This window comes from Phodopus roborovskii, unplaced genomic scaffold (assembly GCF_943737965.1).
Source record: "Phodopus roborovskii unplaced genomic scaffold, PHOROB, whole genome shotgun sequence".
NCBI classification, from domain to species: domain Eukaryota; kingdom Metazoa; phylum Chordata; class Mammalia; order Rodentia; family Cricetidae; genus Phodopus; species Phodopus roborovskii.
The window spans coordinates 1,759,955-1,787,566 of record NW_026126470.1 but is presented as its reverse complement, the minus strand read 5'-3'; the positions used below and the strand labels follow the sequence as shown (position 1 = coordinate 1,787,566).

At 40.6% G+C, this 27,612-nt stretch overlaps 2 protein-coding genes across 3 annotated transcripts in view; one reads left to right on the top strand and one right to left on the bottom strand.

The window, feature by feature from the left end:
- The window catches only part of Cmss1 (cms1 ribosomal small subunit homolog), a 280,080-nt gene continuing 252,468 nt past the window's right edge, over window positions 1-27,612 (top strand). Inside the window, exon 1 of the mRNA XM_051191707.1 lies at window positions 1-87. Coding sequence (XP_051047664.1) covers window positions 27-87 — 61 coding nt within the window. The 5' untranslated portion in view covers window positions 1-26. The remainder of the gene's footprint in view (window positions 88-27,612) is intronic.
- Filip1l (filamin A interacting protein 1 like) overlaps window positions 22,594-27,612 on the bottom strand; it is a 212,618-nt gene continuing 207,599 nt past the window's right edge. For both annotated transcript variants that reach the window (XM_051191706.1, XM_051191705.1), the window contains one exon: window positions 22,594-25,734. In XM_051191706.1, the coding sequence (XP_051047663.1) occupies window positions 22,941-25,734 (2,794 nt within the window). In that variant the 3' untranslated portion in view covers window positions 22,594-22,940. The remainder of the gene's footprint in view (window positions 25,735-27,612) is intronic.

Here is a 27,612-nt window from a genome sequence, read left to right as displayed (position 1 = left end):
TGTCAGCTCGCGTCGGTCGCACGGAGATGGCAGACGACCTGGGAGACGAGTGGTGGGAGAACCAGCCGGCCGCCGCCAGCAGCCCAGGTACCCGCGCTGCCTCCTTCCCGGTCCCCTCCCCAGCCCGCTGCGCGCGTGTGGCAGGCGCGGCGGTCCGCCCGGAGGAGGGGCGCGGAGCTGAGGGAGCACCGGGCGCCGCGGGGCACAGGGGTGGGACAGCCTGGCCCGGGTGAAACGGGAAGGACACCCTCGTCGTCTGCCAGTGTGGAGCGGTCCCCTCCCAAGCTCTCGTTTACTTTTCTTTTTCCCTCTTACTTTAGTTTTTCCTTGAAACCACGTACGAAGCGGCAGTTGGGCGTAGTGGTCACCAACCAGCAAGTCCTGAGCTAGGTTCAGACCCCAGACTCTGCTGTCACTGACACACTCCGCTTTTCCTCGTCTGTAGGAAGAGCAATGCTAATGTCTATTCGGAAGTTATGGGGAGGAAATGAAGGGGATTTGAAGTTGTACAGCTCATTACAATGCTTCGCCTGTAGTATATTCCCAAAATATTATTGTGATGTGTTCTTTAGGTTATGTATTTTGAAGCAACAAGGGGCTTAAAGATCCTCTTTTTTGAACTCTGCTGTTTAGGAATGTGACCTAAAGATGTCCATTAGCAAGTTCTCTTAGCTAGTTGGTGTCAGAAACCAAACTGCTTCCCAAAGCATTTACGTTAACACAGTTCTAACGCATAGGCATTTTATTTTCAAGGAAAGTAATATGAAGTAACTCCCCCAGAGTGGCTGTGAACATTTCAAGTCCCACAAGACTGAGCATGCAGTGACTACTGTTTTTGTTACTGTCCCAAGTCACCCTCCAAGGTTCCAAGGTCTGCTTCTGTAGTTTCGAGGACAATATCAAAGTTAGATTTCTGTTTGTTTTGACCTCAGAATTATTGCATGATAGACACCGATGCAGTTGACGAGTTGAGGAGATTTGTTAGTGTGAAACTGGAAGTTACAGCATGGATTTGGTGACTTCAGGGGAAAAGCCAAGTAGAATGTCAGTCCAGTGGAGGATGGGAGTCTGTATCCCAGATTTGAGACTGGACTAGAGATATAGAATAGCTGGCACCAAACTACAGTGCTGAGAAACTAAACATAAAGTAAAAGTGAATAAATAGCTTACTCTTGGTAATCTATAGCTCTCAGTCTGACACCTTTAGAGGAGTTTTTTTCTTTTTCTTTCTTTCTTTTCCTCCCAATGATTCAGCAGCTCATTTTGAGTCTTTGATGCTGCCTCTAACCATACATGTAACAAGAAAACGGTAATGTTCAGAAATATCGGGACTCAGTGGGGAGTAATGCCGTTTTTCCTTTGTTGAGCTGTTACTATATGCTAAATCCTTTTTCTTTCTTTTTGAGATGAGCTTTCCTTATGTAGTCCAGGCTAGCCTTAAACTATTCTGCCTCAGCCTACCTGTTTTGTCATGTATTGTTATGATTGCTTTATGAATGCTAGCACATTGATCAACCGTTTCAAGTCTACCAAGAAGCAGTTACTGTTTTCCTTATTTTATGCATGGGAAAACAAGCACTGAAGTGCTAAGTGCTTAGCTTGGGATTCTCTTCTTGGGGGAGGTAGCTCTTTCCTATTCAGATGATGTGAAGTCAGTCTGTGCATCTATATTTCTTATGATAATTATTTTTATGATCAAAGGTAAGAATCTCATCTCTAAGCAAACAACCCATTATTGATTTTTAAAGGTACGAAATTTGTATGCATCATGTGCATTATTATCAAATTGTGTTGATTCAGTCTGAGTTTATCAGAACTAAAAGCAAGCAGTTTACCCTTGAAACATCTTTTTGTCAGTAATTGAGATGTAATCCTCACGTGTATTATGCTCAAAGCTCTGTAGCACGGATATTAAAAAAACATAGAGATGGATATTGGGATTCAAGCTGAAGACCAGAAAAGCAAAGTAGCCAAGTCACCAGAGAGCTCTTACTTCTACCAGGGCTGGGGAGATCCTGTCCTCAATGTGGCTGGAGACTGACTGACAGCTCTGAGACCCTGCTCCTGTCTTATATACCTCTCTAGTGTTGTGATTAGAGGGATTAAAGGCATGAGCTCTGTTTCTCTTTTAGACTGATTCACTCCCATGTATCACTGGGTGGCCTTGAACTCACAGAGATCCATCTGCCTCTATCTCCTGAGTCCTGGGATTAAAGATTAGTGTGCCACTAATGCCCGGCCTCTATTGCTGTATCTAGCTTTGCATTCTGATTTCCAGGGAAGCTTTATTGGATCATAAACAATATATCACAACAAGGCTCAGACAGCAGGATGGCTTCTGAAGTATATGTTATTTAATATGAATATCAAATGTAAGTGATATAAACCTGCCTTGTCTCCATACTTCCATATTTCAGTTCCCACAACCTGTCAGTTTCACAAAAGCTTGGTAGGATGTTGAAAAACCCTGAGTCTTTCTTTGCATTTTTCCCCATTGACGAATATGCTGTTGTTCTAATTTGTATTAACCACTGTAGTAAGTTCAAAATAGAGCTCCCAGCATCAGTATCTGTCCCTCAGCTACCAGAGAAATCAGATCAGAAACTTAGCCGTATCTTCAAAAGCTTTCTCAGCATACAGTATATCTCATGACCATGGCTAGGTATTTCCAGAGCTGCTAGTCCCCACTGTTTACAGTGGCTCATCAACACTGGCCTTGCCTTTATTGCCCAACAGGCTCCATTCTCCATTCCTCTTGTCTCAGGCCTTGTGGCAGCCGGGCTGTGCTGTCCCTCTGATTTAGTAACTAGCTCTTATGTAGGATCTCAGTTCAGACTCACCTCCTTTAGCAGCAGCTCCTGTTAGCCTAGAGCAGTGCTGTGGGTGCTCTTCTGATTGGCAGATGCTTTGACACTGTTGCTTGCCTTGTTAAATCACTGTCTCCCAGCACTGGATGTTAACTCCGTGTGAGCAGAGATAGCTTTTCCTCATCCTTTGCCTTATCCTTGAGGCTTAAGAGTAGTAACTTTGTTCCTAAAAGGCATTCGTTCAGTCTTTATTAGTAAACTAGGGAATATTATAGTCATATCTTGCCTGGAGACCTTAGTCTCTGAAGATGCTCAGTTACATGGAAGACTTACTAAAATCCTGTGCCTTACAATAGTGCCCAATTACCTGTCACTCGATTTATCTTATAATTTTTTTAAGCCAGGATTTTATTATGCTGGTCTGAAATATGCAATCTCCTGACTTGGCCTTCTGAATGCTAGGACTAGTAGTGTCCACTACCATGTTCACCTGGATTTAGTTTTATAAATCGTGTTGTAAAGGGGGCAATAAATAGACTCCCGCTTCATAAGTAGACTGTAACTCATTCAGGTGACAGCTTCTGTAACCTAGAGTGAATGCAGTGATTCTTTTTGTGGTGATTGCCGAGATGAGCATTTTAAGTATTCTTCAGATCATGCTGCTTTATTGATGCCAAATTTCTGGAATGACTTGGTGGGAGAACACAGGATCTCTAAATGAATATGTAAGGTTATTTACCCCTTTTCTTTCAAAGTGAAATTGTGATGGTGTAATTTAATGTATAGGGCATTGTGGATATTGTGAAACATTGTCTGTGCCATACAGTTCAGGCTTGGGATATTTCCTGCAGATGTGGACAGTACTCAGAGAATCAACTTCAGAGCACGACGTTTTCAAGATTATTTATTGACTCAGCCTTATTTTTGACACAGAACTGGTGGGGGGGACGCCATCAGTTTACATTACTGGATATACATATACAAATAACATGACAGAATGGTTAAGAGCAAAATTCAGGATGATTTTTTTAAACATAAGGGAAAGGAAAGGGGAAAAAAAAGGCTACATTTTTCAGTCATGTTCTGTACTTGAAAACTATTAGATGGACAATCAACCTAGGAGACTATAGAATTCCCACAATCCTTACAGATATTAAAATAAATGATTCTTGACAACAAACAGCTTGTGAAAGTTTGAAAGTACAGCTATACATATCTTTCTCCAAATCATACATACATTTCCTGATAGAATTTTGCTAAGTGTCCTTGAGTTTCATGAAAAATACTCATAAATGTGGAAGACCTTTCATTTCCTCTCTTGTGTTTAATAGTAATGAATAACATTGTTTTATACTACAAACCCTTAGACATTTTGAATTGGTTTTGAGAAAGGTTCTTACTATCTAGCCAGGTTGGCCTTGAATTAGAAATCCTTCTGCCTTGAACTAGACATTTTTTTTTCTTCAGCTTGTCCTTTGCTGGTATTCTAGCATGTGATACTCTGCCCTTTGAACTCTTCTTGATCTAATGATCTGTCACTGAATACTTGGATGTTATACATTTTCTAAACACCTCACAAACATCTTGAAATGTTGTTTTCTCATTTTCATCAGCTTTCATAGGATGCTAGATTGAGTTCTTGAACTGCAAGTGTTGCTTTTAGAAATTAGATGATGATAGTGTGGTTAAATATTCTGCTCCTGGGTTCCTTGCTAGTCTAGTTCATACTAGTCCAATGGTTAGCAAACTTCCTTTTTTTTTTTTTTTTTTTTTTTTTGTATGTTTATTTGTTTGTGAGCGTCTACGCCTATAAATACTAAGGTTTTACAGATCCAATCATTTTTAAAATACTCAGCTTTGATATTTTAGTGTAAAAGTAGACAATAAGTATGCATACAAATGAGTGTGACTATGTTCTAATAAAACTTTCTAAACAATGAAATTTGAGATTTATGTAATTTTCTTGTCATAAAATAGTCTTGCTTTGATGTCTCTCAACATTTGTAATTATCACAATTATTCTTAGCCTGGTTGTCAAATGAGGTAAGACAATAGAATTTTAGCCTACACAGCCTGAAGATGCTGCTTCCATCCCAAACTCAGGGGATTATATATTTCTCTGGAAGGAATTTGAAATATATCCCAAAGAAAACTGGTTTTTATGAGTTACCCTAGTATTCAGTTCACTGTTCTGTTAGATACTAGACCACTTATATTCTGATTAAAACTACCTAACATGATTTCAGAAAGTTAGAACAGTAATCCATAGACCCCTAAAGCTGAATCAACAAGGGCAAGTAGAACTCTTAACATAAAACTACCAGTTTTTAGGAGTCTCATTATTTTCACTCACATGGATTTTTATCTATTTCTTATAATTTAATCACAGTTACTCTAGAATTTTAGGACAGTTCCCTTTTGAGATTTAAAACATTCTGACAATTTTACATACATGTATGGTATGTTTTGTCCATTTCCACCTTCTTTCACTCCATTTCATTCCTGATTTTTATATATATATATATATGAATATATATATATATATATATATATATGTATGTATGTATATTCATTCATTCCTGTTATTCCCAGTGAGCTCCTTCCTACTTCCATGTAGGATAGCATCTCATTTACTTTTCATTTTCTTCTCTTCGTAATGTCCACATTTCTTTGTCAGGGCTATGCTGCTGTGGGAGGATCCTTTGTTTCACTTGCTTTATATGTCAAACACTATGTTGTTGAAATCCAAGTCATACTCAGTTCTTAGTTGCATTGCATGTTATGCCTTAGCTATTGCTTGGAGTAAGCCTGTGTTGTAATTGCTAATTCTTTGGTTAAAATGGAACATTATGTGATACTTTTGTCTTAATGAGAGAACTTGATTACTATTTGAAGATGAATTACTGGTAGAAGTCATAGACATGTCCATAAATATCTTAGATTTCTTTCATTTAGTACTTTGAGCAATATCTTGTCCTATTTTTGCCTTGCTCATGAATTTATGCCATCTTGACATCAACTTGAGAGAGTCCCAGCGTGGGAGAAAACAAGTTTAAAACCTTCAATTACACAAAAAATTTGTGTTCCTTTTCAAGGTAAAACTTTCCTGGGCACTTTGTTTTTCTGAGACTATTGATAGGATATGTTATTTTTCCTATTAAAAATTTCAATATTACTTTATTCTTATGTGTGTGTGTTGCCTACATGTATGTTTGTTTACCATATGTACAGTGCCCAAGGAGGCCAGTTACAGATGGTTGTCAGCTACCATGTGGGTGATGGGAATCCTCCCGAAGAGTAACGATTGTGCTTAACTGCTTGCTCCCTACTTTGTGTGTGTGTGTGTGTGTGTGTGTGTGTGTGTGTGTGTGTGTGTATGTGTGTTGCTGGGAATTGAACCTGTGGCCTTGTGAATGCTAGGCAAGTGTTCTCTCTACCAGAGCTGTAGCCTTAGCACCCCCCCCCCTTTTTTCCCCAGACTGGCCTCACACATATGCTCCTTTTTCTTCTGCCTCCTGCTCTGCTCCAGAATGGTAGGATTATAGGCATGTGCACAGCTTGTTTTATGCTTCCCTTTGACATAATTTGACTTTCACTCTAAGGAGTCCAATATTCTATTCTCTCCATTAGCATAATAACTGATTTTCCCATCCCTACTATACTTCACAAGCCGAATTTCTCACCTATGTCTTGATTCAATGGCCTTTCTCTAGCTCATTCCTCATCCTGAATTTACTGATGTGTTAAATTCCTGGCCTTGTGAGAGGAAGCTAGCAAATTCCAAGGAACAGATATTGGTTTCCAGGTTAGTCCATCATTAACATTACTTTTTAGGTCTTTGAATCTCAGGTATGCTGCTGTGCACCCTGAGAATGTGTCTTGCTTTTGGCGTCAGAGCTCCCTCCCCTTCATTCACAGTCTCACTTCTACCCACTCTACCCACGTACGGCTTTCCTTTACCTTCCACTTTTGTTTCAGTCTCGTTTGTCCTCCCCACTGTCTTCCTCTGCCTCTTGCTTGATGCTGTACACCATTCCCCTTTAGCTTGCATAACTCAGTGCTGCCCAACTTCCCCCTCTTCCTGCTCCTATGCCCACCCCCGCCCCCCTCTCCCGTCCCTCTCTTCATTCAGTGGCCCCCGGGCTGTTACAGTGGCATCAGTGTATCATTGAAATAGATTAGCCATATGAGTATGGGGAATGGCAGTTCCTTTCCTTCTGCTTCGGGCTCATGTAGAAAGCCAGATGAAGTGTAGTCCTCAGCCAGGAGGATTTCGTCCAGGCCCATGCCTCCAGTGTCGGGTGATGGGTGATGGGGCATAGACATCATTGATACCCCCAACCTCTGAGGCCTAGTGAAGTTGTTAAAGCTGTTTAGTCAAAAATGCCTCATCTTAAAAATGTCATTGTGCCAGTGTGCATACTGAATTATAACCACTCCTTTCTCAGTGACACAACCTTGAATGAGATTAAAAACAGTGACTGTGTTACTGCTAGGGTACTGTATGTAACCTGTGGATGACTGACATTGCCATCCTCCTGGTCCAAAGCGCTTGTTGAATCTGTTGGGTGGGTGGATGGCTGTGAGTGTGTAACATTGAGGGAAGGGGTGTGAATAAAGATGTCCTATGAAATGATAAATTATTGCTCTTTTTTTTTTGAGTACCCAAAACAGTGATTTGCATTTCCCTCTCATCTCAGTAGTAGTGACCACTGATTCTCCTATGCTCTGATTACTTTAGAAAGCTTCAGTGCCAATCTAAAGACTTACCTTACACGCAATGCAATATCATTCTATAACTTCATGTTTAGGAGAGGAAATCTGATAAAAATATGGGAGAATAGGCTGAATGCTAGCAATCAGTACGCACACACACATCAATGATTGTTGGCAGGCCACACCAAGGATGTAATCAGCTAATACTAATTTTGATGTTTCTCTCTCCTTATAGCGAAGGATTACTACTTCTCTTTCTCATAATCATAAAAATGTTGATTTTTTTTTTTAGCCCTTAGAGTTTGATCTTAATTACGCCATTTTGGAGGAAATCTTCCTACTTGCGTGAATAAGTTAGGAATTCTTGCTAGTCCATTGTCATAGCCCATGTGATTATGTGATCAAGTTCTGTAGAATAAAAGAGCACTTCTTTGTTCACAAACAGCTCTTGAACTGTCATCGTGAATCCAGTCTTGACCGGAGCTGCGGCTGCAGTCCAGCTGTGAGTTAGCTTACAGATGACACGAGGAACTGAGTGCTTTGCAGTTGTGATCATATTGTGAGAGTTGGAGGCTGCACATGTGCTGCCTCTTTGAGCATGCCCTTTCCCAGGTCCATCCACCCGTGAGCAATAGGTCAGTTTGCTGCTTCACCATCTCCTGGAGAGATGGCCATTCATTCCTCTGTGGCCTCCAGTGATTATAGCTTCCCAGGTTTTTCTGGAGATGAATCTTCCTAGACAGTACATAGGTATGACTTACCTTTTCCCTTCTATGTGGAGGAATGTGTTAGAGGTAACAGTTGTTATGATGTGTAATTTCTCACAGCCCTTTTGATGACTGAGCTTCTCCGTAGGCCCCAGGGCTGTTTTGCTAGGAAGTCTAGTGATGCTTGTAGATTTGGGTTTAGGGATCCTTGTTGGAATTCTTGGCTTGCATACTCCTTTGATCTTAAATCAGACAACAGCAACAACAACAAAGACAAAAAGGCAGTTGTTAGACGATTGGAAGCAAATGGTCGGTTTTCAAGGCATGTACTTAATTTGGAGGGTTTGACTTCGAAAGCCCTAGGTTCTGGGAATCTATCAAATGTAGGTTAATTTGAGGGGAAACGATGTTAGGAAAACATTTCTGCACACTCCTTCTGTACATGTGCTTCCATGATAGATAGTGGTCAAGCTCAGTGCTTCTTGCTAATCAGTGCTGTGGGAAATAAACGAGGGGTGTCCCAAGCCATTGCCGGAGAGCTGTGAGATTCAGAGAAAGATTTAATTTCACTGCGTCTAGTGTTTGACTGGGCCCTCAAGGAAACTGCTGTTGGTTATAAGATGAAAGAATGCTGTTGTTAATGGTCTTGATTAAGGAAAACATCAAACACAGTGGAGAAGTGGAGTGCTTCAAATTGGGTTGTGTCTGAGAGGTGGATGAGAATGTAGATTGCTGCCACGTGGGGGAAGCTATACTATTCATCATAGGGACATGTGCTACACTCATTCATCATAGGGGCATGTGTGAGAAGAGAGTGGCTTGAGGTGGAGGTGGTATACATTTCAGAGGCAGAATTGTCTACTGTTTGCTTATTGGTTGCCTACGACGAGGAATGTGAAAGGAATTATATACACAGCTCGAGTGAGCTAGGGTGAAGGAGTATGTTAGCAGAGAATTAAATAGATTGCTGAGACCCATCTGAGTTTATTTACTGAGCTTTTAAACTCCCAAATCATTGAATATTTTACTTGAAAGCATATTGGAATGAGTTAGAGTTTAGTTTAGAAGTATTTGGTAGTCACAGTCACTTACTTAAACACAGAGTGCATAAGTAGAGTTTTCAAATATAAATCCTATACAGAGTTGGCTTCCTTCAGTAAAGGAGAGACCATTATCAGAAGTACCTCCTTTTTGTACATGCAGTCAAGTTTCCTGATGTAGGTTAATATTCTTAGGGACTTTCTATTGTTAGTCCTAAACCTAGCAGGTGAGGTGGTGATAATCCCATTCTCAAGTGTCCTACCTTTCATCTTGGCTGCATGGTCTCATCTAGACTGACATGCTGTGTCTACATTCTTGCCTCTCACATAAGCAGGTGTTTGTCGTTTGTCTTTAATCATCATAATCATCATCATCAATGTCCAAATGAGGTAGGGAACAGCTTGACACTGAGTACCAAGCATTGTAAAACTTAGTCTTTTTTTTTTTTTTTTTTGTTAGAGACCCTTTCTAGGAAATAGTAAGAGAAAGGTAAAGGTGGTTGCTTTAGCATTAATTAGAATGAAAAAAGTGGACATAGAAAACAATTCTTAATAATGAGGATGTGGCAAATGAGTTAGTGTATAATTATATAAACACTGTGCCGTCACTGCATGGCGATGCTTTTGAAGTTCAGGGAAATGCATCCACAGAAGTTACAGGGAAATGCATCCACAGAAGTTACAGGGAAATGCGTCCACAGAAGTTACAGGGAATTACATCTACGGAAGTTACAAGGAAATGCGTCCACAGAAATGTTAGGAAACTGGGTTTAGAACATGCACACCTTAAATATTTAGATGTAAAGAGAACGAACTGCAGACCGGCTGTCCCTTCTGAAACCCTGGGGCGCAGAAGTCCTTTGAATATCCTAATTTTGGGAATGTATTTGCATATGCACATTGAGATCCACATCTATACACAGGAGCTATTTATGTTTCAGATGTATGTTACACAAATAGAATGACTATAATTTTATACACAGTTTTTAGTGTAAGTGCATTAACCATTACATGTCATGTGAGGTCAGGTGTGGACTTGTCTACTTAGGACATTGTAGTGGCACTAAAACGTTAGATTTATAACATGTTCAATTTCAGATTAGGGATGCCCAACCTGTGGATGAAAATGCATCTGCTATTAATGGTCTGCTGAGGTTAGTGGTATTATAAGTGCTCTTTGTTAGTCTCAGCATTTTCTAAAATCATGCAATTAAAAGGTGCTACACTGAATTGTTAAGATGGAAAGAAGATTCTCGGTGATGAGGACATTTCTGTGAATATCATCTGCATCATCTAACCATGCACAACAAAAGCTGCAATTGAAATCCTTTCGGCCTTTCCAGAATAGGTTTGTGACACCCTTAACTTTGTCAAGAGTTAGTTTTCCGGCTTAGTGTCGAAGGTCCTTGGTGAGGGCCTATTTAAACTGTTGTATGGATGTGTAGGAACCCATACCTTTAATAATTTCTCAAGGGTGATTTGTTGCTAGTGCTTAGCCTACCACACTTAGAGAACCACCGCTGAGGCTAAAGCTCTTTTAGATGTAAACATTTTCTTTCACTGTGGACTCTGCCCTGACACAGGAGGGAAACTTTAGCACTATGAGAATCTAGAGCATCTTGGCCCAGTGGTCACCTGGCAGGATGTTTGTAATTCAAGTAAAATGGCATGCCCAGATCCCAGGTGCTATGTCAGAGCTGAAGGATTGTCTGGGAGTCGGGTTAGGACAGGTATATGTTTCATAAGCGCCACAGGTCTCTGTATAAAATACCCACCTAACATCCAGCACGATAGTGGTGGAGCTTGTAAACAATAGTGATATGTATTGGTGAAGAAGATTGGCTTGGGCTGGTGATAACTCAAAGTAGGTACAAAAGTTGGACTTTATTTGCTGATTGCACTACACAGTTTTTACCTCTAGATGGCAGCAAAGACTAGTTATTTCATTAGGACTACCCCAAATGTCTTTGCCCCAATTGTGTGTTGGGGCAAAGCATAAGGGAATAATGTTGTTTGGGTTGGTTTGTTTTTTGTTTTTGTTTGTTTGTTTGTTTTGTATGAATTTCATACTTGGACTTGTTTCTGTAAATGAAGTATGGAGCTGTAAAATGTGTCATCCCTTGGATCATTTTTATAGAATGTTATGTCAAATGCCTCCAAGAAAGTTTCTTTCCAAATTTGGAGTGTATATTGCAAGGGAGATTCATGCCTTGTGGCTCTTCTAAGACCACACAGTGACTGTTCTAATCTAAAGCTCCTGGGTTTCATCAGAAAGCAGATGTCTGGGAGTGGATTAAGCAAGTTGGAAAGTTCATTCATAGGAGAAAAAGATTTTTTAAATTTATTTAATCTTTAGCTCAGCATGAAGGGTGCTATTTGGAATGGATAGCAAGTCTGAAGGATGGTGGGTTCACTGAACCAAAACTCTGTCTAAGAAGCAATAGAAAGAAAAGAAGTATATTTGTGAGGTAAATTCATTGAATTCTCAGAGTATTGGCTTGTTTTGTCCATTGCTCCTTAAAAAGAAACCCAGTAACCTCTAGGACTCCCTGTCTGCCACAGGTCACTGAGATGGTGATGAATCTTAGCGACAGAAGGGGTGCAGGAGCGTGCCATGTTTTCAGTTTGTCAGTCTACGTCTAGCAGCTTTCCCTATGCATCGTGTTTGCTGTCATCACAGAAAACAAGCCTCAGCAGACATACCGAGCTCCAAGAAGACATACCGAGCCCCAGACGATGAGGCAGCTAGCACATCCTGGGTAGACAGCTGGAGTCGGGATGTTTTTTTTTTTTTTTTCTCACAAGGAAATTAGTGCTTAAGTGCTTTGAACTTTTTGGCGATGTATTGGCAACACATTGTGTGAGAAGGCAGTGTTTTTTTTCCGTAGCTGGCTTAGTTCCAGAACTGAGAGGCACTTCATCATGCCCTTAGCCATAGATACTGAGACCATTTCTGAAGATGTCAGCCCTGACTTGTCCTTGAGAAGTGGGGGTGAACTCAGTGCCTCCCGGCCTCCCCTGGGGACCCAGCTGTGCTGTGCATGGTCAAGGCTGTGTGTTTTCAAGATGACAGGGTTTTGTTGTTGCTTCGTTTTGAGTTCCTCTTAATGTTAGTGTTTATTAAGAGAGTGCATAAGTGATCATGATAGATGTGATGGAAGAGGAAATGCTGAGCCGGGAAAAAGTGCCCAGGAAATATGACTACTTCCATTTCTTTTGTCTTTTATAGTGTTTGGCAAATCACCACTACTTTGTGGGTGGGGGTGGGGCGGTGGATAACCGATAATAAATCTGGCAGATAGCCCAAAATTTTCATATGCCGCTTTGGTTCTTATCTCCTGAGTTTCTTAGAACTTTCCATTATTTAATGAAACTTTACCCCTTGCAATTTTAGTTTATATGGCAAGGGGCCCTTCTTAGGGAGATCTTATAGCTTCATTATCGCATTCCCTTTAACCTCCTGTGGAAGAACATTTGCTTGTACCTTCACATCTGTCCCAGTACTATAATTTACATTACAGAGTTGCCCAGTTTCTGAGTGAGGGGTCAGCCGGTACCTTTGTTCTCTAATGTAAAGTGGGCTTAGCTTGCACCTAGTCCCTCGCAGTCTCTTTTTTGTGGCAATTCCATTAAAATATAGTTTCCAAACTTTTCCTCACCCAGATGCTCACATTGTGTTCCAAACACAGCATTACATTTAAGAATGATGGTAAAATAAAATACACTAACCTTAAACTGTCTTCATTGTTTATCTTGTTATTCATTTGCTTTTGGGTTTTTTTTTTTTTTTTTTTTTTTTTTTTTTCCTTTTAGTTTTAGTTTTGTTTTTGAGATGGAATCTCACTGTGTAAGCCCCGGTTGGCCTGGAACTTAATATGCAGATGGGGATGTTTTCAAACTCACAGAGATCCGCTTGCCTCTGCCTCCCAAGTGCTGGCATTAAAGGGGTGTTTCCTCACCAACTTCTTCTTTTGTTGGGTTTATTGAGACTGGAAACCTGGGGAGTCGTAGGTGATTTGAACTGAGTGGGCAGTGACTGTTGTGAGAAACATGGATGTGCTTGAAAATAGAACTGCCGATTCTTAGGAGAGGTAACCTACGACAGGGCAGAAATGAATGCTGTGCTGAAGCTACTGTGTTTTAGAAGAGTTTCTGGAAACCCACAACAGATTGGAAAGTAGTGGGAGGTTTACCAGAGGAGAACCCTTGAGGAGAAAGTAGAAAGACAGTGTGAAGAGCAAAGGGAGAACAACAATCCAGTCTTTAGTGCAGTTTAAAAAGGCCAGACTGTATGTAGGAGGAGAGTTACCACCATTATGCTGAGAGTGAAGGGTGTGGTCAGTGTCAGGGGAAGTGCACAAGAAGGCAAGCCCTGGTAGGAGATTGGAACAGCCATTATCTGGGCGCTGATGTAAGTGCTGTTACTTAATGAAAGGCTAGGGGATTGCAATGGTCTGAATGGTATTTGGGGTGAAAGTTGATTAAGAAAGGTGATGATTATATATAGTGTAACTGTGCTAAAGTACTATCTGTGCTGAGATCTGGATTAAGGGAATAGTAGCACAGGTCGGAAGTATGGTGGGCAGAGAAAGAATAATGGAAAAATAGCTTTAGGGAACATTGGTTTCTAGGTATCAAACCTGGGTGATGAGGAAGAAGCAGGACAAAAACCCCTTACGGACGCAGTGGAAGTGGGACGTGGTGTGTGTGTGTATGTGTGTGTGTGTGTGTGTAACTGGTAGCATTGAGATTTTGGAAGTGTTAATAGAGAACCCTGGTAGAGAAATAGTCATCATTCAAATGTCTAGGCAGAATATGTAATTTCTTGCCACACTACTTCTGCAACCCTTTGTTAGTATTAGAAATGGATTTTTGAGAGGCCCTTCTTGTGCCTGATTCTTTTCTACACACCTACGAAACTTCATTGATAGTTAACTAATACTGAAAGAACCTTTAAAAAGAAATCATTTCTTCCCAATACATGAATAATGTGCAGCAATTGAACCATTATCTACTCACTGATTGGCCTGCGGAAAAGGACATCCTGCCTTCTCTGCCAGTGACCTTTCTGGCCACCTTAGGCATTGTGTCTGGACCAAGCAGACAGATTGCATAAACTTGCACTCTGGGGAGATGTACCACTTCTTGGCACTAAAGTATGCAGTAAGGACAGGATGTCCCCCGCCATGCAGATTTCCTTCCTCATTGGCAGTCATTTAGAATGTGGCCATAGTTGATAGATTAAGACAGAGATTAAGACAGGGAGGGAGGGAGGAAGAGAAAGAGAGAACTAGTAAATGTCCATTATTCCATTATTTTCCCTACTGTTCTCATTGCTTTCTTTGAAGCTAAAATCAGCATCGCAGAAGCAGTCAAAATTTCCAAGTTTCCTGTAGTGAATTTTTATTACTATTATTATCAGAGTTTTATATGAAATGAATGGGCTGCGTATGAATGTTGCTCCGAGAGATGGCCTTGGCATGAATGCACATGACTTCCTCCCTTTCTAAATGAGATTCCTGTCCTGGATCTGTTAACATTTTTTAGTTAACTTCTCTTTGAATTAAATTCACTCTTTTGTTTGTTTGTGTCTGATACAATCTATCTGGACAAAACATCATCAAATGACAAAACAGAAAAGGAAGTAGCCTGTTCTTTTCTCCTCTTCCCCCTTTTTAAAAGGGGAGGAAGCAAACCCACCAATAGGAAGGACTTCTTGAGGAATTATTTTGAGTTGTTTGGAGGGTGGTTATCTGGAGAAGGAGCTTTATGTGCTTTTAGTTGTTGTGAGGGAAAGCATGTCAGGCCATTTGAAGACCTTGACTTAAAGTTGCAGTTTTTATAGGAGATACCTCTTTGGCTTAGTTATTATAACCCCAAATTAGAAACAGCATTTAACACTGATCAAATTGAACTCCATCATTTCCCCTGAGCTGGGAAAGTGGACAGTATTTTTATTTTTTTTAATGGGAGCATCAGTTTTTCCTGTGTAAGATATGATATTGCCTGAAAAGTGATTTCCTATTTAGGGCATAGTGACTAAAGAAAACTTATAGACTTTTGCAAAAGCAGGATCCTCATTTAGTGTGAACTGTGTTAATGATGCTTGTCTTTAGGGACTAGACCTTGAACCTTTGATGGCCATTTCCAAAGGAAGGCATTACTGGACTGTTGAGACTTAAACTTCTACATTCCAAAGTTCCTTGTTATAATGCATCTCCTATGGATCGTGTCTAGGATGCTTTTTTGCTTGCCATCTTTGAAGCTTGTCTAATTTAATTATATGTTAATTGTATAATTATCATGTAATAAGTTGATGAGTATATTAATTCTGCACACACATTGATGGCCTCTCCAAAGCTCACTCTTCATAGTTGCCGTTTGTGGGTTTTGCATGCAGAATCATGCTTTAGGGTAGAGTGGACACTGACTACAGCCCTGGTATTCTCTGAGGACCATCTCTTGAGAGCAAGAGCATGAGAGGTTATTTGGGTCTTTCTTAACCTCATAGGAAATGCAGTCCTTCCCATACCTGCCATTTGTGTGCATGTTGGCCTTTCACACTTAGTATTCTTTTGGCCTAACAGTAGCTTTAGGATTCAGGAAATGTCAGAGGGAAAATTGGCTGTAGTGATCATAGACTGTTTTTATAAGAAGAGAGCTTTGGGCCAAGCCTCTCAGGGTAGTTTCTGTTTTTGTTGATGAGAACTGTGAGTGTTATCCATATAGAACCGGGGCAGGTGAGCCCTTGCTGTGTTTAAGGTCATTCTGAGCACCATTCTGAGCGTGTTTGGGTGAAGGGGCATATAGCTGAGGTGGAACCCAGGTAATGTGAGTCAGGCATCTTGTCTTAGCACGGAAGGTAGCAGAGTGCAGTTTATACTGCAGTATAACTGTAGCTTGTATTGAACTAGCTTCTCGTGTGTTGCCATGAAAAGAGAATGGGACAATGAGAGAGGTCTGTCCTCAACAGGTCATTTTTGTCACATACTAGTAGAAAAACCTAGAAAGTCTATTTTAATTTATCTCTAAAATTGACAGAGTACCCCCACTTTTAAGGGTTATTATAAAATGAAATATCGTGTAAAGGATTCATTTCCTCTCACCCCCTTACCCTACTCCATTACGTGACTTTAGGAACCAGCAGCCTTCTATGGGGACACAGAGCACTTCCTGGCACTGCATTCAAAGTTCTTTACGGTGACCGGTCTGCTCCCTTACGGAACCCTGCCTCGCCCCAGCTTGTCAGCTTGCAGTACTTGTTCTTGAACAGCGGATGTCTCCTCCCCTGCATGCTCCATTTCTCTGCATGTGGACATCTGCTACAAACATTCTCTTGCATCCCAGGCCATCTCACCATTTGGTCCCTGTTCTCATCTCACCTGCCTCCAATCTAACCCTCAAGCCCCAGCCCTCCACAATCCGCAGTGCTTAATGCTTACATAGTTCCTTCTTTGCATCTGTTGCTACGGCAGAACTGGCTTATAGAGTTGTTTATCTCTCTCATGGAATGGCTTTCAAGGAGGGGCCAGTTATATCTGGAAATACTTCTCGCTGCATCTGGAGGGATGCTATGAGGCATGTAACGAATAAAAGCCAAAGCCGGAGGGTCCTAAACATCCTGTGATGGCAAAGAACACCCCCTGCCACTGTTCTCAACAGAGAGTTATCGGACCCACCCTGTCATTAATACTTAGGTTGTATACTCCTTCATTTGGTGGGGTTAGGGCTTATATGACGAAAGTTTGAAGAAATTCATAGACTCTTAGAGAAGGAACACAGGTGATAAGAAGCCATCTACTAGTTTTGGCATGTGCCAGTGAAAGAAGTCTCTTTTCTGAAGGAATATAAAGTTGTCAGGTAAAGTCACACATGATCTTGGAGCTTAAATCTCTGTTTTCACAACAATTAAATGACTTGTCCGAGGCCCTTACAGCTAATGAAAAAGGCAGGGCCTGGAATTTGGTCTTCCATTTGACTGCGTCTATGGTACCCTCCTCCTAGTTGTTCTGCCTATCTAATACTCTGTGAAGCCTGTTATTCCAGTGCGGGCCTCCATCTCCATTTTATTGGTAGGAGAGTCTAGTGTTCCACTTCTGAATGTTTCCTGACACTCATTCCTTCTTTGTTTCCTCACTAAGTTGTCAAGGGATGAGACTTAGCCTAAGTTGTCAAGGGATGAGACCCAGTGTTGACTGGCAGGTTCTTTTGTCGTCATCATTAAATTGATTACTTTTACCCATGTGATGCTTTGAGGAAAAGATACCACATGCTAAAACATTGCATGTTACTGAGTCACATGAGTAACTTTTCTATTAGTAAACCCTATCCAGAGCATGTAGATGGATTTGTGGGTCTTTAAAGTCATTGTTCATACTTTGTGTTTTTACTTCAACATGGCTGTCCTATAAAAAATAAATAAAGCAAGCTAGGTATGGTGGCATATGTCTGTAACCACCCCTGTAAGAGTGGAAGCAAGAAGATTAGTCAGTTCAAGCTCATTTTCAGTTATTACTACAGAGAGTGAGTTTTAGACTAGACATGAAACCCTTTCTCAAAAAACAAACAGCATCAGCCTGCACCACCATGCCCAGCTTATCTCAGATGACTCTTCAAAGGTAATCATACAGAATCATTCGGCTAAGGAATCTTCCCTCCTTCAAAGTCGTTCAGAGGGTCCCTCCCTTCGAAAGGAAAGGGCTTGGTGTTTAAATAAAGATCGGTTTAACAATTTTCAGTTTGGGGAACTTTATTAGCAAGGCATTAGTCGGTCTTGTGTTTGCTTCACGGGTCCTAAGGTAAATGTTGTGCTTTGTATGCTTCTTCAGAGTGCACTCTTATGTGTGTTCTGGACCCAAGAAGTGCTGTAAGGATAAATTCGGAACCTGGGATTTGGGAAAGAAACAAAGCTTGTTGGTGTCAGATCCTTCTGCCCAAGTTCACTTAAAGAATCAAGAATCGATACTTTGCTGGTTAGGAAACTGGGAACATGCCTATGTAATAAAATAGTTGCTTTGATTGAACTTCCTTTTGAATAAAAAGGAAACCTGGAGAATAAATCCTGCTTTCCATTACAGCCTCTAGAAGGCAAAATAGAGTCTTACTTCCTGGGACAAGAGTAAAATGGTCCTAAGAGTAGGGGGAACACTTGCCAGTAGCAATACAGACCATTTCTATAGCTGTGAAATTCTAACTTCAGACTGCAGAACAGGCAGAGGATTTGTTAGAATGTTGCTTAGAATGTACTTTTTCTAGAGACCCTGGTTTGATAGGCTGGGGAAACTTAGTGTTGACATGTGGACAATCCCATATGGATTGTTTGCTTGAGTTGGGAAGTTCTACAGTAGCAGAAGGCTTGTCTTGAATTTAGGAGGCCCTGGGTTCAGTAGCCAACAGCATAGACACACAGACATAGACATAGACATAGACGCAGACACACACACACACACACACACACACACACACACACATGCTTTTTGCCAAGTTATATTTTCTCTTGGCATTTCAAGAAAAAAAAAATGATATCTTTTAGGACACAAGAATGTAGAAATAACAAAATAATGTAACTGGAGCGAATAGAGTTCTGTCTTTCATTGAATGTGCTCAAAGACTCGCTTTATTTCTACTTAGTATGAAAATAAAATGTTTTCAATTTAAAGTTATTTCAATAAATAAAAATATCATAAAATCTTTGTATTATAAGGATTTGAAAACGTTAATACTCTTTCTAGGAGAGAGAATCCTTAAAGGTTCTGCAAATTTGCAGTTAGTAGAGATTAACCACCTATTCAGAGTTGAGATCTGCAACAGATGATAAAATGATGACTGGCACTTGGTAACTGTTGAGCACACAGGGCTCTTGTTAATACTATTGAAAAGAATTGCTATGGATCACATAAAACTAAAAAATAGAATCCTTACAAACTAGTTGGGCTAACAGCCAGCTACAGCTTCCAAACTCTTACTAGTTACACTCTGCTAAGAGTGGACACCCTTCCCTGGAGCGCTTAAGGCAGTCACATGGAACCCAGGATGATGAGAGAATCCCTTGGCCCGTTCTCTCTGTCTGTTCCCCTGGTGCTATAAAAATATGGTTTCTGCCTGCCTTTATGTAACAAAATCGGGAAGACTGTTCTTGAATTCTTCCTAGTTTCTGTTCATAATTTGATTAGTTGATTGATACCCTTCAAATATCACAGGTGCTCTCTCTGGGTTCATGACTATAACAGGAGTCCTTGTGGCTCTTTTCATTGTCTTTGAGAGGACTGCAGTGAACTATGCAGTTCTTTTAGAGTTCTATCCCCACTTGACTTAAAAATAACTTTGAAAACAGTTAGACCATGGTGCGTTTTGTAATACAGTTGGGTCTCTGCCGATTCCCAAGATAAATGTGTTTAAACAGAAGCTTTCTCATTCATCATCAGCCTCAGCTCTCATCCACATTTATTTAGTGATGATGCAAGCCCGCAGCCTTGGTGTTGCAGTCCATCACCATGGAAGTGTTTCTGTCAACAAATCCTTGCTTTCCAAAATAAAATTGATTTTACAGGGGAAAGGAAGATACCTTTTACTCTTGAAAGATCTTCACAGTGTGCTTGAATGTCTAGGTGAATCACATTTAAAATCAATAACTAGGAATAAAATTGAGTACACTAAATTAGCAGTTGAAAGTATGGAAAGGGACTGGAAAGGAAAATGGTGATTAGCTGCTTTGAAGTCATCCCTTAAAATGTGACTTGGGAACTAGATTTGTAATTTAAAATGTTCCTTTAAAGTCTGTATTCTCCACTCAGAGGTGTAGAGCATGCTCAGAGGCTACTCTGAGTTAGGTGTCACAATGTCTAGTGTCAGGGGCTATGCAAGGGGACCAGCAAGCAGCATTAGAACTCATGGAACACGGCTGGGCGGTTGGCAAAGCCCGGAGGACTAGGTGTCCTGAGGCCCTCATGCTGTTACTGAGCATAGCTCTAATTGCTGCCTTCGTGGTCACCATATCCCTCATAATCTGTGGGTTGTATAAAACCTCTCGGGGTTTCTAGCCCCTCACTGGGCAGTGCTAGTGGTGTTTGTTTTGTTTTGTTTTTTGTTTTTCGAGACAGGGCTTCTCTGTATGGCTTTGGAGCCTGTCCTGGGACTAACTCTTACAGACCAGGCTGTTCTTGAACTCACGGAGATCTGCCTGCCTCTTGCCTCATTGAGTGCTGGGATCAAAGGCGTGCGCCACCACCACCCGGCCCAGTGTTACTGGTACTTAAAATAATAGTGATTGACTTTTTGCAAACCACTGATTGCTGCTGGAGTAGATTAATAGATTCTACCACCACCTTTAGAATTTAGCCATGTAGAATTGTTAGTAAGGTTAGGATAAGATGGTTTTATTAATGACTTTGAGATAGAAAATCTTGGGGAACAGTGTAAGTTTAGAAAGGCACATAGTTGAGTGAGGGACTTGTTGAGGTCCAGAAACGAGAACATGACAGCCTGGCTATTGCTGGCTTAGGTACCTTTCTTGTTAGAATTGGTGAATCGGTGATCAAAGGTGATACCTACTCCCTTCTACACATTTCTGCCTTCAGCTTGCTGATAATAAAAACTGTTGATGGGTGGGTGTGCACCCTGAGTATTTAAAGCAGAGCTGACAAGTTTGTTTGTCATATATAAAAGTTTAGATTTGTGATTCTTTTAAATTTTTTTTATGATTACTTTTTGATCAATCAATAAATGATTATTTCTTGGTCACTACAAAATGCAGCCTGTCAGCAAAAGAACTGGCTGAGAAAAATACCTTGCTTGCTTACACTCTGTTAGTCTATAACAAGTTGCTTGGGTGTGAATGTATGTGGGTTCTTGGGACAACACATTTTTCACCTGTAATATGTAAAATGTTTATCTTGTAAGGGGTATGGAAAACATGGTTTCTTTCTTTTTTGTTTTTTAACTTGTATTCATTGTAATCATTGACTTAAAAAATAGAATGTAGAATGTAACCACATTGTTATTTTTATACTGCTTGAAAGATTTTGCTGGGTTATATAAGCTGTAAAGAAAAAAGTAAAGTTATCTAGAAGGAAGACATCGAAAGAGACAGAAAGGAGACATCAGGTTAGAAGAACAGAACTCAGAAAACAAAACAGCAAAAAATAGAACAATAGAATGAATAATAAAACGAAGAACTAAGATTTGGCCCTCAAACAGTAGTTCACCTGCTATGCATCTCAGTTTCTCTGACATGCTCAAGGCTTGCCAGTCATCAGCATCCGAAGTGAGACTCTGACACTTGACCTATGTGTATGTGTGTGTCTATGTGTTCCCCCTTTTTTGCTGGTCCCAGAGAGTTAAGTTTTGCCCCATTCTATGGCCCCAGAGAATTAAGTTTAATCCATCAGATTAAAAAGTCAAGTTGAATGATTAGTTCACCAACTCCGTGGATCCCCCTCAATCCCGAGCTCCTGAAGGCTGGTCCTCACAGCAGGAAGCTTTGGCTGAGTTTTTTTCATGTACACTGTGAATGGCATAACATCCAAAGAAAATCACATCATTACTTGGCCTCTGCTGCCACACAGCCTGATTATTTAAAAAAAAAAAAAAAAAAAGTCTTAAAACTTGTGCTCCTAACTACCTACAGCTTTTATTTACTTCTTGAGAGACCATTCAGAAATATGAATTGTATGCTTTTGATTGTAGTTTACTCACAAGCAGGGTAGGGCAGCACCCACGTTTATTAATCCAGACGTTTGTGGGAACCAGATAACATAGAATAAGAATAACACTTTTGTTTTAAAGCAGAGTATTCAGAAGTTTATGTCATAGTGGCTTATTCCAGATTTAGGTGTAACATATGCTTTATCAAATGTCAGTCTGTCAGAGAAATGTAGTTAATCCTTGATAGTCAAGGTTACCTTGTATTTCCAGATGTGCTTTTTGACTTCCTGTCACATTCTCAAGCTTTTACCTTTTACCATCAGTTTATTGTATGTACTTACGAATAGCAAATTATCTAGTATTACTTTATCCTGCTATCTGTAAACATTTACTGACTTCCTAATAGCCCTCTGTTGAGCACCAGGAATATTAAGATATATATCAAGAATGGCATTAAGCTTGCCATAATTATTTTGGTTCATTTTGGTTGTGGAAATGAAATTTTTATTTATTTGGACCTCTCTTGCCTCCTCTAATATGTGACCAGAACTATAAATGACAGCTATGTACTGCTTGTTCTTTAGAAAGAATTAATGGACATTATGAACAGGAAATAAAATGGTATTGGTCATGCAGATATATAACACAAAATGATCAAATGAAAATTCAGCAAGCAATGGCAAAAGTAACAAACTATTTACTGTTTTATCATGTTAAGTAGTTCACCAAGACAAGTTGCAGTCAAATTAAAGTGAGTTATGGAAAATGAAATACATAAAGATGTATTTATACACGTGCAGACTAAATATTTTCCATACAGGTATGTAAATGAAAAGATATACAGTAAGTGCACACTCGATGACTATGCAGGCAACACATAGTTAGTTCCAGATACTCTTGTGTAGTCCATGCACAAATCTTCCCAAAGTACACATTTACTCACTCTTTTAGGGATTTGGAGGGATGATTAAAAAAAGGACCAAGTTCCTTTCAAGAGTATCAGTATGAACTAGATGAGGGTGAGGTGGTCAGTTATATATATTACTTACTGTAATTTGTGATTGTCGAGGAAGAGGTGTGGCTGTTGGTGTAATAGTAATACTGCTGGTAACTTTATTGGTTGTTTTGTTTAGTGCCCCATTAGTTAAGCCTTGAGTTCTGTTATCCTGCAGTGGTGCTGAAGGGCTGGCAGGTCTCACGGGGCTGGCGACAGCTTGCATGTAAGGACTTCCTAAGTGAATGTGGATTTTATTATCCTCAGTAGTTATCACACTTGAACTGTTACTGTTTGAACGTTGAAACTGCCATGATGCCTGCCGGTCCGGGGAGACTCTGAAAATTGCGTGCTTGGCACTGATTTCTATCGGCTCTGGGGAGCGACCCTGCTCAGGAGAACTAGCTGAACCAGCCATAGCCAAAACCTGAATAGGTGACATTGTCCGTTCTGGAGTTACAGAACCACAGGACTCTGGGGTCTGTGCTCTGGTATAGGTTGCCATGGTAACTGGGGACACGCTTTGCTCTAAGTTCACAAGGCTTTCTGTAGAGCTTTTGGACTTCACTGGTGTTATGGAGGCATTTTGGAGAATGGTAATCCTTTGCTTTGGAGTACCACAGTTTGGTATCACTGCTGTGCTGGTGTATGAGTGAGGACTCTCTGTGGTTGGGCTTGTGATTTCAAGAGTGGCAGTATTTTGGGCATGGTCTGGAGTAACCTTTATGTGAAGGGGCTGCCCAGGTGTATGGCTTAGAACTAGATCTCCAGGCTGCACAAAGTTGCCATTGGACTTAGTTTGTATTTTTCCATTCTGAGGGTGGCCCTCCTTGGATTTCATCCAAGGAATCCATAGTTTCCTGTTCATGGGAAGGGAAGCAGATGGATTGCATTTAAAGGACAGCACAGATTCCTCATTAGGGTCCTCATCTTGGTCCTCACTCTCCTCATACAACTGACCATTAATGACTGCTCGTTCCAGAGGAATGAGGCTCTTGTAGTCTGGTGGCTCATTGTCTTCTACTTCTGTTTGAACTTCTTTAGAAAATACTTGAGGATCAGAGATTCTTCTTCCATTGAGACTAGGTCGGAGACTCTTGCTGAAATGCCGATACCTCTCTAGCTCTTTGGTAAGGTTTTCAATCTCTCTTCCTAAATCCCTGTTCCTGTTTTCTTGTTGGTTTAGTTTCTTTTGCAGAATTAAGTGGTCTCCCTGGAGGTGACACATAAGGTCCTCTGTTGCCATGTACTCATGAATTTTCTCTTTTAATGCATCCACTTCTCTCGACAGGTGGCCTGACTTGGCTTCTTCTTCTTGGAGCCTCTTGAAAAGCCATTGCTCATGGCTGGACTCTGTCTTTTCTGCTACCTTGTACTTGGCAAGTTCCATTTTAACATGCTCCAGCTCTTCTGACAGAAACTGAGCCTTGTCTCTCTCATTGGCATAGCTCCTTTCTAAGGTCTCGTACTCATCCTCTGTTTTCATGAGGTCATCCTCAATGGCTTTCATGTCCTTTAGCTTCAGCTTCAGCTTTTCCACTTCTTGAGAGAGCTCTTTAATCTTATTGTTCTCTTGGTGTAATGCTGTTGTGGACTTACTGGAGTCTTGATTTAATTTGTTTTTTACAAAATCTTTCTCAATTGCTTCCAGTGATTGAAGCCTGTTTTTTAGTATATTCATTTTTGACAACAGATCATGTCCTTTCTCCTCTTCTGCTTTGAGTTTGTTTCTGAGATCATCTCTCTCCTTGGTTACTGTGTACATCTTCTCTTCTGCATCCGTTTTGGACTTGAGTGCCCTTTTAGTTTCCTCAATTAACTTCTCAGTCACTGTTGTCACTTTATTTTGCTCTTCCTGGAGCTGAGAGGCAGTGGTTTGTAACTTATCTTCAGTTTGCTTTAATTTTTCACTCATTGTTTTGCGTTCATCTACAAGCATTACAGTTAATGTTTTCAGTTTTGTTAAATCATCCTTTAGGGTGAATTCTGTCTTTTCTAGCCGACTTTCAATGGCTTCTAGCTCTTTGATCCTGGTGGTTAAACTCTCCAGTTCTTCAGCCAACTGCTTTGTGGTCATCTTTTCTTTTTCTAAATTGCATTTCAGAGAGTAGCACTCTTGTTTGCTTTTGTCTAAAGCATCTTCTAGTTTTTCCAGAGCCATAATCCTTTTACTGAGTTTCTCAACCTCTAGTTTGAAGTCCTTGCTCTGTGCTGTCTCTTTCTCGAGCCTCTTATTGAGATCTCTGCACTGCTCCTCCATTTTTATGAGCTCCTCATCTTTCCCCTCCATATCCAGCACACGCTTCCTGAGCTCATCCACTTCAGCCACGATGCCAGTGTTCCCATATTCTTCCTTGTTGATCTGTTCCTTAATATCTTGCAGCTCCTCTTCGGCTTTTCTCAAAGACCTGTTGGTCTCCTCTAACTCATCAATTTGCCGGCTGAGTGCTGCCAGCTTTTGTCGGAGTTGGTGATTTTGACTGTCCTCATTGGTGAGCTTCGCCATAATTTTGTCTTGGTTCTGGTGGAACGCTGTGGTCTGTGTCTGCAGTTCTTTTTCTAGTCTGGTTGCCTTCTGCTCTTCTTGCTGAGCTCTGGCTTCAGCAAGGGCTAGTTTACCATGTGTTTCCTTTGCACTTGTGGTCAGATCTTGGATTTTCTGTCTTTGAAGGGCAAGCTGAGCCGTAAGCCTTTGTTGTTCATCCACCACCATCAAAGCAAAAGACTTCAGCTTGGTCAGCTCCTCCTTCAGGGCCTTGATCCTCTTCTCTTTTTCTTGCTCCTTCCTCTCCTGGGACTCAGTTTCTTGATCAATTAGCTTCTTTAATCTGAAAAACATAAGAGTAGATTGCAGTTAGTGCTTTAGTAATTCATCAGCTGTTATTAATTTAAAGTAATTGTATCCGTTCATAGATACAAGTTTGCGGATTCGATGAAGAAGGAGAATCTTTATTTGAAAATATTGATAGCTTGTCCCCACTTTTAAAATTTGGCCAGCATTGATCAGTAACAGTTGAAGTGCTCTGGGAGCCATAGAAGACAGGCAAGAGTATTTGGTTTAAATTGTTTGTACTATCAGTGGATAGTCCAACCTGAAGGCTGTAAAGATAGGTGCAGACTTGAGCTTTCACTTCGACGTGGCTTTCAAACCACACCTGCCCATACCAGCTAATTAACCTGCAAAGTTCTCCATTTCCTCATATTATCTTAGGAGCTTTCTGTGAAAGTGAGGCAATTCATCCAAACATTATCACACTTCTGGCATTTGGTAAACATTTGATAAATGTTGCCATGGTGCTTTTTAAATGACTAATTCATGTCCTGTATTAAATGACTTGCTTGAGTCATTGTGTATGTGATATATTAGAGTTACTGTTTAACTCCTTGGTTATTAGTTAAGATAGCATTTTATTCAGTTTGTCTAGAAGTTATGCACAGCACGGATAGATCTCTTTGTGTATTAAGACTTTGGTTTACACTAATAAGATTGCATCCGGGGAACCACTTCATCTGTATCTTTATCTGCCTACTCACTCCTATTTGAGAGGGGAGCTAAGAGGCAACTGAGTTATGCTCATACCATATGGAAGAATAGTAGGCAGGGACATAGTGAATCCCTCTTAAATGACTGTATTTTAACAACTTTTTCTTTAAAATTATCTTTCATAACAGGAGGACATTTTACATGCAGAATAAACTTCCATGCATTTGGTTACTGTAATGAAGGTACGGTTTTAAACTTGGGAGTCTCTTATTTATACTGGGAATGAGCTAATTATAGAGGATGTAATTGCAGCTCTGCAGCATTGTTGTGCACAAACTAAAATAGAATGGAATCCCTGAAAAGGCCTTAACTTGGTTGGAAATGTAAATATGTGCTTTCTAATCAAGCCTGTACAGTTTATAACATGTTAATAAACCTGTCACCCATCCATCCATCCATCCACCCACCCACCCTCCTATCTATCTATCTATTATTGAGATGGGATCTCCCCTGTGCACCCTAGGCTGGCTTCTAACTTGTCCTCCTGAGGCTGGTCTTGAACATGTGATCCTCTTTTGCCTCATTTAGGATTATAGTACTCCACCATGGCTGGCGTAATAAATCTCTTCTGTTTGCTATTTAATTAACCAATCTGTTCTCTTTTATCCTTGCCCCAGAACACTTAAAATTAAGAATCCGAGAGATTTTTTTTTTTTTTTTTTTTTTTAAAGGAAAGAAATTTAGGGCAGTCTGGGGAATAAAGACTTCTTTCTAAGATCCTAATCTGTTCTTTCTTAATTATACTACACAGGAAGGGGGAAACAGTGTAAGAATTCTTCAACTTTTGGATGGCAGGCTCTTTTTTTAGTTTGCCCTGTTTCGGGGGTGGGGGGCTGACAAAAGGCCGGCATGTAAAGTCCAGAAGCTACTACTGGGCAGGGTGCTGGGGTGGGGTGGGGCAGGGTGGGGCTGTGGTGACCTCATCTGTGGTCTTGGCAAGAGGCTTCATGACTCTTGCCTTTCCTCACTCCCTGCTTGAGATACCTAGGCCTGAGAAGAGAAACATGGAAGCTTCTTCCTGGTGATGTAGAGTTTTTCAACTCTAGGCAGGAAGCTGGAGAAGCAGTTGCAGAGAAGCCTTCTCCTCAGACCTCCCTCGCTCTCCCTTCACACCTTCACAATTGATGGTGCTACGAAGGCATCCCTGAAGCTCGCGATTTCC